Source organism: Chrysochloris asiatica, unplaced genomic scaffold, assembly GCF_000296735.1.
Source record: "Chrysochloris asiatica unplaced genomic scaffold, ChrAsi1.0 scaffold00103, whole genome shotgun sequence".
In the NCBI taxonomy this organism is placed as follows: domain Eukaryota; kingdom Metazoa; phylum Chordata; class Mammalia; order Afrosoricida; family Chrysochloridae; genus Chrysochloris; species Chrysochloris asiatica.
Window position 1 is genome coordinate 9329734 of NW_006408621.1, and position 18055 is coordinate 9347788.

The following is an 18055-nucleotide window of genomic DNA, read 5'->3' on the forward strand; positions in this document are numbered from 1 at the left end:
TGAAAATAGTGACACAAACAGCCATACGTACACCAGTGTTCATTGAAAATAGTGACACAGACAGACATACGTACACCAGTGTTCATTGAAAATAGTGACACAGACAGACATACGTACACCAGTGTTCATTGCAGCATCTTTCACAATAGCCAAGAGGTAGACACAACCTAAATGCCCATCAACAAATGAATAGAAAAACAATTTGTGCTAAATGCATACAGCGGATTACTACTCAGCCAGAAATTGAAATGAAGTCTTGATGTATGCTATAACATGATGACGCTTGAAGACATTTTGTTGAGTGAAGTAAGTAAACTGAACCACAAAAGGACAAGTATAGTATCACCTGGTTGTTGTTGTTAAGTGCCGTCGAGTTGGTTCCAACCCATAGCGACCCTGTACAGGGTTTCCAAGGGTGTAAATCTTTACGGGAGTAGAAAGCCTCATCTTTCTCCCACAGAGTGGCTGGTAGTTTCGAACTGCTTACCTTAAGGTTCGCAGCCCGATTCGTAACCACTACGCTACCAGAGTATCACCTTACTTATATGAAAATGACAGGTGCCCTGATGGCACTGCAGGATGAGCACTGGACTGCTAACCACAAGGTTGGCAGTTGAAACCCAATTGCTGCTCCAAGAGAAAAAGATAAGGCTTTCTGCTCCTATATAAGGATTTACAGTTTTAGAAATCCTATACATGGTCACTATGAGTCAGTACTGACTTGTGGCAGTGGCTTTTGTTTTTATATAGAAAAATCAAAACAGGAAAAAATATAGAGGCCAGAGTTTATTAGTGAATACCAAGGGTGGGAAGGAGCGCTGGTAGCGTAGTGGTTACGAATCAGGCTGCTAACCTCACAGTCAGCAGTTCGAAACTACCAGCTGTTCTGTGGTAGAAAGGTGAGGCTTTCTGCTCCCGTAAAGATTTACAGCCTTGGAAGTCCTATACAGGGTCGCTATGAGTCAGAACCGACTCCACAGCACATAACAACAACAGCAACCAAGGGTGGGAGGGAAGGGAAGAAATGGAAAACATTGCATTGATTAAGGGTAATGGTTGCACAACCAATTAATGTAATTAATGTCATTAAGTTGTATACCTGTAAAAAATGGAATTGGCACAAGTGTGATTGATATATTTATAACAACAAAAGAAAGCAGCTGCTGAGGTTGCTTAGCTACAAGAAAACACGTCCTCATATTTGGAGGTTTGAGGTCATGGTTTCACAAGACATTCTAGTTCACTGGTCTAGTATCATGTTTACTGCTTCTGTTCTACCTCTTAGTTCATTGCATAGTGCCCAGGTCTTAAAAGCTTGTAAGTGGCCAGCCAAGGCACAGCAACTATGATATGAACTTTGGGAGGCAGTGCATTGATGTGAATGAAGGAGGAACCACTCAGAGGGTAAGATGGACAGCCTGACAAAAGAATGCAGTCAGTGTCACTGAATTGTACACAAAGACATGGGTGGACTGGTGGGTGTTCTGCTGTGTATATTCTCAACAACAACAAAGTAAAAATCTAAAAAAAAGGGAGACTTGACCCTGAAAAAGATGGTGTGGCCAGTGAGATAAGATGGTACACTGCTGGCTTTGAAGATGTTGGAAGGAGCTAAGAAATGCAAGGCACGTAGCTCTAGAAGGCGTGTAGCTCTAGAAGGCGTGTAGCTCTAGAAGGTGTGTAGCTCTAGAAGGTGTGTAGCTCTAGAAGGTGTGTAGCTCTAGAAGGTGTGTAGCTCTAGAAGCACAAGAGGCAAAGGAGCAGGTGCCCTTGCAGCATCCCTGGAGGAGTGGAGCCCTGTTGCCACCTTGATCTCAGTCCAGTGACTCATTTAGGCATCTGACCTCCAGACCTGTATGGATGTCTTTTTACTTTAAGCAACAAACCAACCCCACAACTAAAGCCTTAAGACAATTTAGAGCATCTAAAATTAAACAACCTTCAAGAAAACGGTGGTGGCAAAGGAGATTCAGTGGATCTCAGCTGTGGGAGTTTGTGAACTGGGTCTATAAAGAGGAAGCCCGGATGACATGGGTCTCATGTTGGCCAAAGAGTCTAGATACTTCTACCTTGGGTCAGGAAGGTCATTTTCCAGAAAGACCTGTGACCACTCACTAGGGACTTTCCCTCCAGACACTCAGGGCTGTGGAGGGAGGGAGGTGGGTCTGATTGCTCCATGCACTTTCCTCTCATTCTAGATCTGAGTGAAGACAGTGCCATCAGCCAATTGGCCACAGAGCCCTGGCCTGACATCGAGAGCTTCAGTAAGATGCCTTTTGACGTCAGTGTGCATGATCCCAAGTACAGTTTGATGAGCTTGGTATATACTGAAAAACTGGCAGGAGTCAAACAAGGTCAGTGCACAGAGTAGCGCCAGGCTTGCTTCCTCTGAAGGTCAAGGTCAAAGGAAATTTAACTCAGGCGAGGCCTGGGCCGTTTGATCTTTAAGAGCAGCTTGAAGTCATTCTGGGTTTTTTTTGTCCTCTCTCTCCGTCTTACACACATGTAAATCATCTTTTAGTTTTAAATGATAGATTCATAAAGAATAAATTATCTTTAAAAAAAAAACAAACAAACCTTTTGGAGAGTAGGGAACTTTACATGCGTGTCATGGAATGGCCTTTTATCCCTTTATACACAGAAGCAATAAAGGAATCCAAAGTTGAGGAGTCCAGAAAACGAGAAACCGTGTCCATGATGTTGACAAACTATGCTGCCTACAACACCTTCCACCACTGTGAACAGTGTCACCAATACATGAACTTCACTGCTGCCTCCCAGGTACAGCCCCACCCTCACCTGGACTTGGACATTCTTGTATGGGAGCCAGGTGGAGGGGGAAAGTAAGGCTCTGAGTTTCAGGACCGAGGTAAAGAATATTTCTTACTTAAGGGAGGGAGCCATCCACCCATGACTGACGGCAGTGATTCAAAGAGCTTTGGGCTTGTTGGGTTGAGGGCAGGGAAGCAGTCAGGGTGTTGACTTAGTTCTGGTGTCCTGAATTACTCCATCAGCATGATTACATGTTTCATGTCTACGTTACCAAGCAACTGAGATGTTTATCTGCGATCCTGAAACAGTTGAATGTTGGGTATATTTGGTGAAAGGGTCTTTTCTCCCCCTTTGGCATGTTGGCTAAAATGACTAATCAGAGGAAAGTGCCCTTAGAATTATGAATCTGATAAGTCTGTTGCTTTGCACCAAGTCCTGGTGTGGCAGTGTAGGATAACTGAAAGGTCGGTGGTTCAAGCCCACCAGAACCTCCTGGGAAACCCTATACAGGGTTACTGTGAGTTAGAACTGACTCAACGGCACTTAACAACAATTTACAGTGAAAGGAGCCCTGATAGTGTAGTGGGTTACACATTGCTCTGAAAGGTCAGTGGTTTGAATCCACCATCTGCTCCATGGGAGAAAAATGAAGCTTTCTGCTCTCATAAAGACTTATAGCCTTGGAAACCCTATATGGGGTCTACCCTATACCCTGTACGGGGTAGTTGCATGTGGGAACTGACTTGATGGTTTGCAGCAACAGCAGCAATTAGAGTGCTGTAGGATACGTACTGGACTCCTAACCACAAGGTTGGCAGTTCAAACCTGCCACCCCTTGGAAGCCCTATACAGGGTTGCTAGGACTAGGAACTGACTCAGCGACACTCAACCTTAACAGTGAAACTGGTGAGAGCCAGAAGTCACTGGGGCTGCCTTGTTCTGGGTCTGACAAGTTTTCTGCCCTGGACAGGGTGTGCAGTCTTGCCACTTGCTTATTGGTCTCTTAGTGAAAGATACTTGAGTTTTCCTTCTGTGATTGAGGTACCCTGGTGGCACAGTTGACTAAGCATTGGGTTGCTGACTGAAAGATTGTAGGTTTGAACCCACCAGCCACCACAGAAGAACGATGAGGGAGTATTCGTCTGGAAATATTTACAGCCTCAGAAACCCTAGGGAGCCGTTCTGTCTGTCCTGTAGGGTCGCAGTGAGTTGAAGCTGACGTGGGCTTGGATTTTCCTCTGACTGGTTTCCACATTACACAGACTCTGGCTTTACAGTTTTACTGTCTATCCATACTCCAGCTTGGGAAAGCTGTGGCCAGTAGACACAAGAGTAGACGTTTTATGTGGGGAGAACGGACTGTGAGCCAATAACCACAGAAGGTACCTTCTTTGGTCAGCGCACCTTTAAGCACAGATGATAGAAAAAGTGGCAAATGATTATAATATCAGTGCCTGTTTTGAGGGAAAACTGCTTTTTCTCCATTTACCTTCTTGATTTGCATTACTTGGCTTGGAATACCTAGAAACAACTCTTTCTACTTATAGGTTGTGCTGATTGGACTTCTTCCAAAATGGATTCTTCCTTTCCCCATGTATATTTCTCCATGTATCTCATTCTGAAATACAAATGGGTGCTAGAAGGGGTATACTGAAACACTGGATTGGATCATCTGCCTTTCTAATACAAGCTACCTTTTATATCCCATTTAGTTTTTTGGGTTGGTCAAGTTAAAAATTTTTATGGGCATCTTTCAAATCCACTCACAATGCTTTACAGAAGATACAAGGGTGCTTTGAAAAGTTCAAGGAAAAATTCCACTTTTTTTTATTTCTTTTTTCCACAAACTTTATGAAGCCCCCTCATAGAAGGGTCTTGGTCAGAATGTCAGTGTTGTTCAGTGCTGCTGAGTTGGTTTTCTAGTGACCTGTATTGGCTTCTGAGGCTATAAATCTCTGTGGGAGCAGAAAGTCTCATTGTTCTCCCATGAAGTGGCTGGTGAGCTCACACTGCTGACCTCACGGTTAGCAGTCAAGTGCTTATCCTACAAAGCCACTGTGTACCTCAATAACTCAAAGATTTTAATAAAATATTATTTTTTAAACCCTGTATTTATGTAGTATCTGTGTGATTACAGTACTTAGTAGTGTATTTCCACAACTTGTGAAGCAGATAGAAATGTAAAGGAAAAATTACAGTATAATTACAAAAATTATTGAGAAACCACCTAGATCCCACTGCCTGTATTGGAAAGCATATTATACAATTATTCATTGAGATGGGTCACTGAGAGATGTGTGAACTTCACAGCAACTCTAAAAATAGGTTAGATTTATATTTGGCTTTGCTGTTGTTAAGTGCCGTTGGGTTGTTTCCGATCCATAGTGACCCTGTGTAGGGTTTCCAAGGAGCAGCTGGTGAGCTTGAACTGCTGACCTTACAGTTCAAACTGACTTTGCAGTCTGGCACATTAACCCACAGCGCCACACCAGGACTTTATATTTGGCTTAGGTGAGTCAAATTGTCTCTCCCTGAAGCCAGAGTTCTGGGCTAGAAGACTGCTCGAACCTACCCTGCTTCCTTTGTGACCAGGAAGGAAGCCACACAGATATTTTAATGTCAGTCCTAACCTTCCCTTTAGAAAGATGACATTCCATTCATTTGACTTTACCCACATATAAAGAATGTGTCTGGCCCCTATACATGGTGACCGATGGGATGTTTACACTGCTGAACATCCCATATGTCTTTTGACCTCTGCGTAGCCTGAGCAGTTGTGGTTCTAAGACCATCAAGAATGACAAGCCAATGGCAAACCACAAGTATTTCTCTCCCCATGGAATGGTTCTGTGGTTGGCTCTCACGTCAGTGACAGCTACTAAAAGCTGAAATATTTGCATGTTGCTTTCACAGCAGTATGGTTTGGTGGAATTTACAAGTTCATGTCGGTTTGTCTCTTTATAACCTTAAGGAGTGGCCTGGAAGCTTGAGAAACCATGAGCTTATGTTTCTTCCTTTCTTTGCACATGCAGACGTCTGACTCAACTCTTCATGCATTCACATTCTCCTCCTCTATGCTGGGAGAAGAGGTTCAGCTCTACTTCATCATTCCCAAATCCAAAGAGAATCATTTTGTCTTCAGCAAGCAGGGCAAACACCTGGAGAGCATGAGGCTGCCCCTGGTGTCAGACAAGGTGGGTGAGGATGTCTGGCTGTAGGACTGACAGGCTTGAGACCAGGTTCTTGAATGTCTTCTACCTAAGGTTTTTCATTTCCCTTTTTAGTCTCTGGTTGTTTTTTTGTTGTTTTTCTTTCAGCAGAATTTGAATGCAGTCAAGAGCCCTATTTTCACTCCTTCCAGTGGTCGCCATGAGCATGGGCTCCTAAACCTTTTCCACGCCATGGAAGGCACCAACCACCTCCACCTGCTGGTGGTCAAAGAATATGAGATGCCACTGTACCGCAAGTACTGGCCCAACCACATCATGCTGGTGCTTCCGGGCATGTTCAATAATGCAGGCGTGGGTAAGGAGGCACCCAGGGGTGGTGTGGAGGGCTGAAGAGATACATTGAGCATCATTTCCCTAGCACAAAACTGTCAAAGGTACCCCTGCCTCTGAAAAGTGTCTTGCCATCTTGGCCAAAGGTCTTTCACTCCTTTTTGAACCCAAGCTTTATTTTTCATCTTTCTGCAGTTTCATTTCTGAGACCCATTAGCTAAAGTTACCAGCAATTATAGTGAGCACACAGGGTAGGTTGCAAATGTTAATGAGGTGAGCACTCTAGGGGCTGGTCTGGGAGGGAGGGCACTCAAAGATTTCACTTCCAGCAGTACGAGGTGGGGTGTCACCTTGAATCTGAAAGGCAAGCTCCAGAGAGTGCTGTACTTACCCATGGGGCTTCAGGGAAATGGGCTGATTTCTCAAATGCGGTAAGCAGTTACTGAGAATTTAACAGAGCTGTGGGGAGGCTAATGGAGACATCTAGAACTACTCAGGGCAGAAACCAGCGTTTTTGGGCTGTACTGTCCTGAAAATTTCGTGGATTGTAGTTCTAAACAATTTTCCCTTAACCTTCTGTGGGTGTCTTAACTCCATGGAGATTTGAGATGTTGAAGATCAAGCGTTGCTAATTCATACTTGAGTACTTGAGAGGGCAGCAAGAACATCCAGTTTAGATATGAAGTGAAGAGCAGATGAGACCTGAGTTGATGCCAGAATGGACGTTCGCCTTTCCAGAGTCTCGTATTTTCCCTTCTTTCTCCCTTTCTTCGGTCTCTCCTCCCTCTGCCTATCTGCTCACCTCTTAGTTGTCCTTTTCTCTGCCTGTCTTGTTTTGTTTTCACTCCTTTTCCTGCCCAGTCCTGTAGGGGCACCATGGGTTAATGGGCTGGACTGCAAAATCGGTTTGAACTGCAAGGTTAGTGGTTCAAGCTCACCAGCTGCTCCTCAGAAAGCCTATGAAGGGTTGCTACGGCAGCACTGAACAACACCAACAAACCTTAAATAGCCATAACATGGGCCTAAAATATTTCAAAATCTGGCTTGCTGTTTCAAATACAATTTTATTTTCTACATTTAACACTTTATATCAAGTGAATTAAGACTTGTGTACATCTCTAGTCCTTTATCCCACCTCCCAAACCATGTAATCCCATACTTCATGATTTTTAATTAACCAGTGGCCATTGAGTTGGTCCCAACTCATGGTGATGCTGTAGGACAGGGTTGAACTGCTCCCTTGGCAGTTCCTCCATCTCCCAAGGCTGGCATCTTTATGTTAGCAGATTGCCACAGCGTTTCTTTTGCAGAGCTGCTGGTGGGTTTGAACCACCAACCTTTCGATTAGCAGCTGAACACTTGACCACTGTAACCACCAGGGCTCCTTCCTTCTGTGCCGTTGTGACTAAGAGAAAGTATCTGCATCCAAGATCAGAATGAATTTGTCTAGCGCTAGCTTAGCCATTGCAATAATTTGGGGAGTAAAGTCATCATATATGCAAGTGAAATAAATACAAACTGTGTAACACACATGCTTCTGGATTTTCCTAAGTCCCAGGATTACTCTTGGTTTATTGGGACTGTTTTCCCAGCTACTCCATAGATGCAGTCTTTTTTGTTTTATTGAGCCTCTTCATTTCATCAACATCTCTATTTTGTTTCATTTGAAGATGGCCTTTCATGAAATAATGTTATATTAATAACTGCTCTTACTGAGTGAGTGCTTGTTGCTGTTAGGTGCCATCGAGTCGGTACCAACCCATAGCGACCTTATGCACAGCAGAACGAAACACTGCCCAATCCTGGGCCAACCTCACAATCATTGCCACACTTGAGCCCATTGATGCTGCCACTTTGCCAATCCATCTCGCTGGGGGTCTTCCTCTTTTTCTTTGACCCTCCACTTCACCAAACACGATATCCTTCTCCAGCGACTGGTCCCTCCTGACAATATGTCTGAAGTATGAGAGACGAAGTTTGTCCATCCTGGCCTCCAAGGAGCATTCTGGCTGCACTTCTTCCAAAATGGATCTATTGGTTCTTTTGGCAGCCTGTGGCACCTTCAATACTCTCCTTCAACACCATAACTCAAAACTCAAAATGTGCTAATTACTGTTCTGAGCACTTTAACAACAATTCCATGAGGAAGCTAAGACACTTGCTCAGGCAGCCTGACTCCAGTCTGTGCTCTTATACCAAGATCTAGACAAAGGGAACCAGCATCTTGACTCTTCAGAGAAGATTTCGTAGTGTCTAAAGCAGAAGCATCATCCTCGCTCATCCCCGCCCTGTTCATTCCAAGTGCAGGATTTGTGAGTTGAGGGGCTGTCTCCAGGAATGAGAGAGATTCCTGTCAGGGATTTTAAACAACAAAACCAGTAATGGGCTTTCCCTGCACCTGGTATTCTTTGTCCTATCAAGGATTCTTGCAGTACTCTTCCAAGTGTAGTTAATGAATCCTCTGCATCATCAAAGACATCTCTGGATTCAGGTTCCTCACCAGACCCACTCAGTTGAATCTCTGGTGCTTGGTTGCAGGGCTTCACAGTGACTGTCCTGGTGTGGGCACTGTGAGTTAACATGCTGGACTGCAAAGTCAGTTTGAACTGCAGGGTTGGCGGTTCAAGCACACCAGCTGCTCCTTGGGAACTTTATACAGGGTCGCTATGGGTCAGAACTGACTGAATGGTACTTAACAACAGTGACCATTATATACACTGATGTTTGAGAGTTTGAACCTCTTCGGCACTTCCAGTGTGGTCTCCACGTGCGTAACTTGCCTGTGGAGAGGATGTGAGAGCTCTTGGTGGGATTGGGGCAAGCCTGAGTGACTAGGTGAGCAACTGTGACGATGTTATCTTCTAGGTGCTGCCAGGTTCCTCATCAAGGAGCTGTCCTATCACAACCTAGAACTGGAGCGGAACCGCCTCGAGGAGCTGGGAGTGAAACGCCAGTGTGTCTGGCCTTTCATTGTTGTGATGGATGATTCATGTGTTCTATGGAATATTCACAGTATTCAGGAGCAGACAAGGTAGTGGCATTTCCATTGCAGTTCTGGGAGAATCAGACCCAACGCTATAGAAAAGAACTTCTCTTGGCTATACACACACATGACTGAGCAGCATAGCTTTCCAGAGGGTAATGACCTTCATGGAACTCAGCTCACTAGTGCATTACAAACTGTGTAACACACATGCTAGACCATGTCTAGACCTTCGATCTTCCTTATGCACTCCTAGGGCCATTTCTGCATCCTAGCTTTGGTTAGCTATAAAAATGTGTCTGAATCAGGAGATCTGGGTTCTAGCTTCTTAACTGAGTGAAAAGGGAGTTAGTCCACATCTTTGCCTCAGTTCCATGTCCTGTAAAATTATAGTTGGATCAGAATCGGTGGCTCTCATCCTGGGATGGTGTGGTTCCCCTAAGGAGGCATTTGGGGCTATCATGATGCTAGAAGTTGGGAGGAGGGGGGCATGTCCCTTAGTACAAAGGAATGATAAACATGTTAAAGTCCTACATAGTAACGAATAATACCCCCAAATGTCAATAGCACCCCCACGGATACCCCGCCAGATCATTTCTACACCCCTAGTATGAGTTTGTGTCATTTCTAGTATGGATTTGAAACCAGTAGTTTCAAATACTCTTTCTCATACTGTAACTCCCAGAATCACGATGTATAGTTCTGTGCTTCTGTCTCGGGCTGCCTCTTTGGTAACTCCAAGATCATTATCCACTTTGAGAGCCAGAGTTCTGACCGGCTACAGCCCCCAAAGGTTTTTTCTTGAAGTTTAGTGACAGGCAGCAGTGAAAACACCTTGCCACCCTTCTCCATTCTAAGCTAATGTAAAGAAACCAGCCACTCCATCAATTACAGATCCTTTACTGAAAGCAGGGTTGGCTCTCCATAAGTAACCCTCTTGCGTAATATTTATTGACATCTTATATAGACCTTATGTTTCACAGTCAGTCCATTGAAGCAGGGGTTTCCAGTAAGAATGTGTCCTTGAAGAGCATCTTGCAGCATATTGAAGCCACACCAAAAATCAGCCACTACGCACTACTGGGCATACAGAAATGGAGCAGCAAGCTGACTGCTCAAAGCATAAAGGCTCCCTTCTCTAGGTGCCACGTGCATGACTTCATTCTCCTGAATATAGATTTGACCCAGAATGTACAGTATGACTTCAACAGGTGAGTCATGCTGAATGGATACAAGGAATTCTGGCAACCACTGATTTATTACAGCACAGAATTCATTTGTATCTTAGTCTGTGACTGTGTCGATGATCAGAACCACAGAGGTCTGTGTTCTACGTGTTTATAGTTGAATTGAGAGCCTGTGTTTGTTTTCTAGCGTTACAGCCTGTACAAGGAGGGGCATCTTGTCTTTTCTAATGTGAAACTTAACCTTGGGATTGTCTCCACATTTCCGCCCATCCTTAGCCTGTACAATGCTATTCCTGTGTCTATGGGTGAGGCAAAAGGGATCATAGGCTCCCAAGTGCCCCTTCATTACCCTGCAAACTGACCAAGGCTTCTAAGAATAGGGGTTACAAAGTGAAATGCTTACAAAACATACTTTAGCCCTCCCATTATTTAACAATAACTAAAAAAGGTTAAAAAAAAAAAAAAAACCTGTTGAATGAATACAATGTGTGGACACTTAAGCAGGTAAGCGTAGGCCCTCACTCCACAACCAGAACTGAGAATTCCACTTCCCCGATTGAAGCAATAATGGGTTCAGGCTCGTGCAGAACCAGGCAGTGTTTCATTCTGTCATGCACGGAGTCGCTGAGGTGGAACCAACTCAGTGGCACCTAAAGTGTCATAGACCCAGAGCTTTGGATCCAGTAGGAAAAAGTCAAGCGTTCTGGTGTGGCACTGGAGGGTAAACACTGCAGTGCTAACTGTAGAGTTTGTGGTTCCTCAGAAACCCTGTACAGGGTCACTGAATCACTGAGAACTAAGTGGATGATACTTCATACCAGGAAAAAGACAGCAGAATGGAATAAGTCTAGTCCTGGTCATGCCTCCTGAATATGTCCATGTTCCTTGAAAATCTGCTGGGTCAGGAAGAATGTTAAGGATAGTCAGCCCCACTTAAGCCAATCTCCAACCATTGGCTATTAGAATACCTGCTACTTTCATCTGTTTTAGATCAGGAAGGTGCTTCATCTGTGGTAGACTGGATCCTTAAAATGGGGCACCTCCCTGGCCCTTGTCCTGCAGGAGTGCTTAGGATGTGCATACCTGTTTCACTTCTGGAGTGCTTAAAACCCTGTAGAATTAAAACGATCCTGGACGAAAATCACCTACCTTCCTTTCATGGATGCAGTGCCTTAATTGGGGGTCTTCTCAGGTCTGTGTTACAAGGTCCAGCTCAATGAGAGCAAGGTTGACGACGAACTAGTGGTATGTTATTGGACTAGAGAAAAACCACTTCAATCCTGGACTGCCTCCTAGTATCTGCCATACCATTTTCATTCAGTGTGTACTACTAATGGCTGAGATGCGGCAGGCAGCAAAGAAACCTGTTTTGATTATCACTTAGGTATTTCTGTGAAGATGTTGACTTTAACTTGAGAACAGAAAGCAGTGGCCTGCTCATCTGCCGCTTTAATAACTTCAGTCTCATGAAGAAACATGTCCAAGTTGGAGGGCAGAGGGACTTCGTCATAAAACCAAAGATCATGGTAAGTTTTGTAAGCTTGGTGCTACTGTTAAAAGTATTTTTCTTATTAGATGTTGAAACACCTAATAAAGTGCTTTCCACTTGACCAGAAAGTGAAGCAAGACAAAGGAGTCATGTTGTACTGTCAGAAATGTTTCCTTAACTGGTCTCTTTTAGATTTAAGGCTTAATACCATTAAAACATTAGATTCAATCTGGTAAATGTTACACTTATACATTAAGTGCAGTACGTTACAGAAATGTAAATCAAAGTACGTATCTGGAGTCTTTGCCAGTTTTCTTTTCCTTTAAAAAAATAAAGATAGGAATTTATGGAGCGTGAATTCCATTGGCCTGCCCTTTTCTATTTAAATGGTATCAAATCATTTACAACTAGTGGACTAGCAGTGGAGTTTAAAAACTTTTGTCCCTTTTTAGTTGTGGCGGGATGGGATTGAACCCATATTCAGCAGCAGGGTACAAGGCTTCCTGTTGTACCTCACAATGTACTTGCTAAATGCACTCACTCTCAAGGCTTTTCTTCTCATTTTCTCCTGTTTTGATTGTGTATAACTGATATTAAATCCAATTTACGATGCCCAAGGAATAAAAGAAAAAATTATCCAGGACCCAAGAATGGCAGATTTACGTATAAATGAGCATCCCAGTCTAGACAATTGTTAGCATGAAGTGCAGTGTTGTGCTGTTTCAGCCAGTGACAGACACTGGGTTTTCCAATGATAATTTTGGCTCTGATTTCAGGTGTCTGAGAGCTTAGCTCCCATCTTGCCCCTCCAGTATGTCTGTGCCCCAGACAGTGACCACACGCTCCTGGCTGCGCCTGCACAGTTTCTCCTGGAGAAGTTCCTTCAGCACGCCTCATACAAACTCTTCCCGAAGGCCATCCGTAACTTCAAGAGTCCTGTGTTAGCCATTGACTGCTACCTGAACATTGGACCTGAGGTAAAGGAGGGATGTACTATATCCACTTCCATCCATTTTTTTCCCCATTCTAACTCCTGTTTGAAAGCTTAAAATGGAGACAGGAGCCTGTGACATATCACCTGTGCAAACTGATGGCAGTTTTCCCTCTGACCTGTTACACTTCTCAATAACAAGCCAGCAAACACTCCTAGTTTGGCTCAAATGTCTGCTCCTCTGAGCAGTTGACCTAGTGGCCTACCTTCCAGAGCTCCTACCTGTCACACTATCCGATTATACTGAAGGTCTTCAATACTGAGAAGCTTTTGCCTCTAAGCCTTCCCTTAGGACTGAGGTTTTTTTTTCTCCTAGGTACTTAAACTAACATGCTTTCCATATAAAGAATTGTCACAAATAAAGGTATAAAGGAGAGACTGAAATCACTTGTAACAGGAACTTCACATTTTGGTGTGCTCCATTTCCAGTCTTTTAGTGTCTATCACCTGTGCACACATACAAACCATGTCCCTTCCTATCAGTGAAACAGAGCTATATTCAATTTTGAAAGCTGATTTTTAAAATCTAGCAGTGTAAGCATTTTAAATTTTCATCTTGGTAATGTTTCAGTAAACTTTTGAATTATAGAATTTTACAGATGGAACCTTTAAAAACCACTAAATGCAATAATACCTTCTATGGTCTATATATGTGAGTTATGTACAGGTCTCTCCATACCCTAGAGTCCAGAGCTCGTAATATTAGGACACACAGCCTTAATCCTACACTACTGATAGCAGCTAATACTTAATGAATTCCTATAAGTGATTTATGTTACTGAATTCAAAGCAGCCCTTTAAAACAGGTACTGTTATCTGTTTTACAGATTAGGAAATTGAGGTAACTGCTAAGTGACATACAGCCACTAATTGGAGGAACCAATATTTGCACACAGGCATATTCTGGCCAATACATTTAATCATTCTCTCAAAAATTCTTTAAGTACTGCGTTTATATCCCCGTATTTTTTGTGAAGTAGTCTGTATGTAGAAGTAAAATGTTTTAAGTTTCTCTCCAGTCTCATCCTTTGGACATGTTGTCAGGAAGGAACAGTCCCTGGAGAAAGGAAATCATGCTTGGTTAAGTGGAGGGTCAGCGAAAAAGAGGAAGACCACCCCCACATCTCCTTAAGAGAGATGGATTGCCATAGTAGGAACAGCAGTGGGCTCAAACGTTAATTGTGGCCCAGGACTGGGCAGTGTTTCCTTCTGTTGTTCAGAGGGTCACTATGAGTTGGAACCAACAAAAGAATGAAAATCTGATTAGAACTCTTTCTTATTCTTATCAGTAAGATTAAGCATTTAATTTATCCAGGTATGCCTTTTTGTAGACGGTAGTTGTTTTTAAAAGACTCTTAAATTAAGAAACAAAGTAAGCTCCTTCACTTATCTCACAAAGAATTTGGTCCACAAAAGAGGTTCAGTGTTTGAATAGCCAATCAATGTGATGTAATATTAAAGAAAATCATCTCTATTCCCTTACCCAGAAATAGAATACAGGAAAAAGGAAGGTACTGGCTTGTTCTGCTAAAGTGTTTGTTTTTGAAATGAAAATGCTATTTCTGCTTGTTGCTTTCAGGTGGCCATATGCTATGTTAGCTCCAGACCCCACTCCAGCAATGTCAGTTGTGAAGGGGTGTTTTTCAGTGGACTCCTCTTGTACCTCTGTGACTCTTTCGTAGGTGCTGATCTTCTTAAGAAATTTAAGTTTCTAAAAGGTAAATCAACTTTAGTAACTAGCTTGTGAATGTTCTTGGTTCCCACTGGACAAAACATGAAGGTGAAAGAACTTTAATGTAAATTTTGGCCAATAAATTGAATATCTTTTAAACCAGGGCCACTGGTTTAACTGAAAAAAGGGATCGTCATTGTTGTTAAGTGCCGTCGAGTCGGTTCTGACCCATAGCGACCCTGTACAAGGTTTCCGAGACTGTAAATCTTTACGGGAGCAGAAAGCCTCATCTTTCTCCAGCAGAGCAACTGGTAGTTTCGAACTGCTGACCTTAACATTCACAGCCTGATTCGTAACCAGTACGCTACCAGAGCCTGTAAGACTTATAAATGCAGATGAGTAACTGTATGACTATATTGAAAAGACTTCTACCATTATGAACTTTAGAACAAAATGGTGTGAGAATAGAAGTAATGCATCTCATATATTCTAGTTTGAATAAAAGTAAGGCTAGGGAGTCTACTTACATGTATTAAACTATACACTCGACAATAATCTGACTCTATCAACATGTGCTGTTTGTGCCAGGAATCAAATAAGACACATTTATATAATAATTGACATGAACCTTTAGTTTTATAATACAAATAATACAGTTGTTTCAGTAGGTGTGTGCTTAGTTAGCTTTGCCTCGATGCAAACTGCAGAGTAAACGTCAAATAATCCTCAAGAGTGACTGGAGAGGTTCCAAATATTGTATACAGCATATTACCATTTTTATGAGAAGGCTTTTCAGTTAAACCACCTCTGGAGCAGTGGTTCTTAACTAGTAGATCTTTCTTGAGGATATGTCTCACTCTGTGGACACATTTTTGGTTGAAAAATATGGGGTGGGCGTGGAGTACCACTGGCATTTAGTGAGTTGTTAAGTACCATCGAGTCAACTCCGACCCATAGCGCCCCAGTCTAGGGTTTCCAAGGAGCAGCTGGTAAGCTTGAACCACCGACCTTACAGTTCAAATGACTTTGCAGTTTGATGCATTAGCCCACAGCACCACACCAGGACTCCATTTAGTGAGTTGTTGTTGTTATGTAAACACTGTAATATTGGATACCACCATCAGGGACTGGGAGGTTTTTATTTTACTACTTATTAAAAAGTGAAATTAATGTTTTCTGATAAATTATTACCTCTATGTTGGTTCTCAGATAGGTGTTATTGTAAGTAAGGTTCTTTGTAATTACAATCTCAGCTTAAGATACACTTTTAACCTTTTAACCTTTTTTGAAGGTGCTACCCTGTGTGTCATCTGCCAAGACAGAAGTTCCTTACGCCAAACAATTGTCCGCTTAGAGCTGGAAGATGAATGGCAGTTCCGCCTTCGGGATGAGTTTCAAACTGCTAACAGCACTGAAGACAAACCTCTTTATTTCCTTACTGGAAGACATGTATAAACTGTTTTGAATTGAACAAAGATAGCAACGGGATGTCTAGGTGGGGTGGGGCAGAAACAATTATTTGGGATTTATTTTTTTCTTTAAAGTACAATCACTGTGGAGCAAAGTGCAACAAATTTGTCTATTCTCCAAAGAACTCCCCAATCTGACTGAGATGTTTGGGGCATCACTCTCTTTCAGTTCCAGTGACAGGGCCTTGAATTCAGGTAAATTCTACCCTAGGCATTATGCAATTACTTAGGACATGGTCTGCCTGTGGGATCCTGAGGAGGTATGCTCTGGAGAATGAAGATGGTGTTTGCATTATTTTTTTCTACTACACTGTGAGGGGGAAAACTGACTTTCAGCGTTAGCTAGCCTGAATGTGTTACATGAGACTCACACCACTGGTGTGGAATTCTTTGAAGATTAACGTTTGAGGCTTGAATCCTCAGTTTCTCTTCAGATCTGTACTTTGGTACAGTATTACTCAGGGGTCTGAAATGATAGAAATGTAGAAGATATTTGTATTTAAAAAAAGAAGTAGCTTTGTTGTTCTCTGTGCAGTGTTAGTTTAAGATTTATAATCTTATATGTATTGAAACTTTGGCAAAATTTCCACAGGAGTTAAAAGTTTACTATTTAAACTGAACAAACAGATCAGTAAATACAAAGCAGGCATTGTGTGCATTGGTGCCGCTTCTTCTAGTTTAATAACCCTTGCCTTTCCCATTCTAAAATGTTTCCAATCTTTAGCACAACATGTCTGAGAATATGGAACAGAACCCGGTTTGTTGAGTCAACTAAGAGCTGTCTCTAGTTACCCACACTCATCTTGCTTGGTAGGGAGTAAGTACAGGCATTCCCCTGATTATGAATCATTGCTAAATTTAACTGTCTGTAAATCAAATTATAGTGAAGTAGGAACAATTAGGTATGGTTGGTAACTAATGGCAGTTAGCCAAAGGTCTTATTACAGTGTACTTTTTAATGCTTAAAAACACATTTACAACACTTCCACATAAAGCAGCTTTAGTTTAACATAATAATCTAGTCTTAATGTTTTGATGTGTGCTGTAGTGTCTATTGCGTATTACAAACCACTGTATATGTACCTTGAGTGTCTGATAGGTTCTAAGTAAATTGGATGTTCTTAACACTGGTGGGGGCTTCCTGTACTTAGCGCTACCAAGCAAAACCACCATCAGGCTGAGGTTCTGTCTGGAGTGGAACTACTTTGTTTCCTTTTCAAGGACACAAACAATGCTTCCTTTAAAAGATACACTGGCGAGTTAGTTGCCTTATACTTAAAAGCAACACAGGGATTGCTGAAATGGGAACCAGGAAATTGGGCTATAAAAAGGACAGAGTTGTTTTACTTAATCCTAATGATGCTTTTGTAGAGTAAGGAATATTCCATTTAAAGTCTTATCCTATTAGAACTGTTTTTAGCTGCTGCTGAATCAGCACCCAATTCGCAGCAATCCTAGACACAGTTGAACTAAGCCCTGCTGGGTCCTGTGGCCCCCATGATTGGTTGCAGATTGGACTGTTGTGTGATACACGATTTTCATTGGTTGAAGTTGGGAAGTAGAGCACCAGGCTTTTCTTGAGTCTGTCTTCTTCTAGCTCTGCTGAAACCGGTCTCGCATCCTAGCAACACACAAACTTCCTATGACAGATGGGCATCGGCACAAATTCTCCTGCATTAAAGGCAAGAATCTTACCACTGAAGTGCCAGTGTTAACAGAGGGGAGTATCTATCTGTCCAGTACAGTCCCTGAATACTGCATTAACACACTTGGCTGTTTGTTCATTGGGAAGCTGGCAGTCTGATCCTCCAAAGGAAGGCCTGGGGATCTGCTTCCAAAACTGTAGTCATTGAAAACCCTCTGGAGCATACATAGTTCTCTATATACCTGGGGTTGACATGAATTGTAAGTGAGTCAACTGGGTTTGATTTGTCCACTGGAGTCCCTGGCTGGTGTTAACGGTTAATGTACTTGGCTGCTAACTGAAAGGTT

The 18055-nt window shown here is 42.7% G+C and overlaps 1 protein-coding gene across 1 annotated transcript in view; it reads left to right on the top strand.

Annotated features, from left to right (window-relative positions):
* Positions 1 to 16049, top strand: part of GREB1L (growth regulation by estrogen in breast cancer-like) — a 146945-nt gene extending 130896 nt beyond the window's left edge. The window contains exons 22-31 of the mRNA XM_006867286.1: positions 2199 to 2354; positions 2642 to 2781; positions 5805 to 5966; positions 6093 to 6297; positions 9138 to 9303; positions 10239 to 10466; positions 11827 to 11968; positions 12708 to 12908; positions 14502 to 14640; positions 15886 to 16049. Coding sequence (XP_006867348.1) covers positions 2199 to 2354; positions 2642 to 2781; positions 5805 to 5966; positions 6093 to 6297; positions 9138 to 9303; positions 10239 to 10466; positions 11827 to 11968; positions 12708 to 12908; positions 14502 to 14640; positions 15886 to 16049 — 1703 coding nt within the window. The remainder of the gene's footprint in view (positions 1 to 2198; positions 2355 to 2641; positions 2782 to 5804; positions 5967 to 6092; positions 6298 to 9137; positions 9304 to 10238; positions 10467 to 11826; positions 11969 to 12707; positions 12909 to 14501; positions 14641 to 15885) is intronic.
* Positions 16050 to 18055: the final 2006 nt, after the last annotated feature.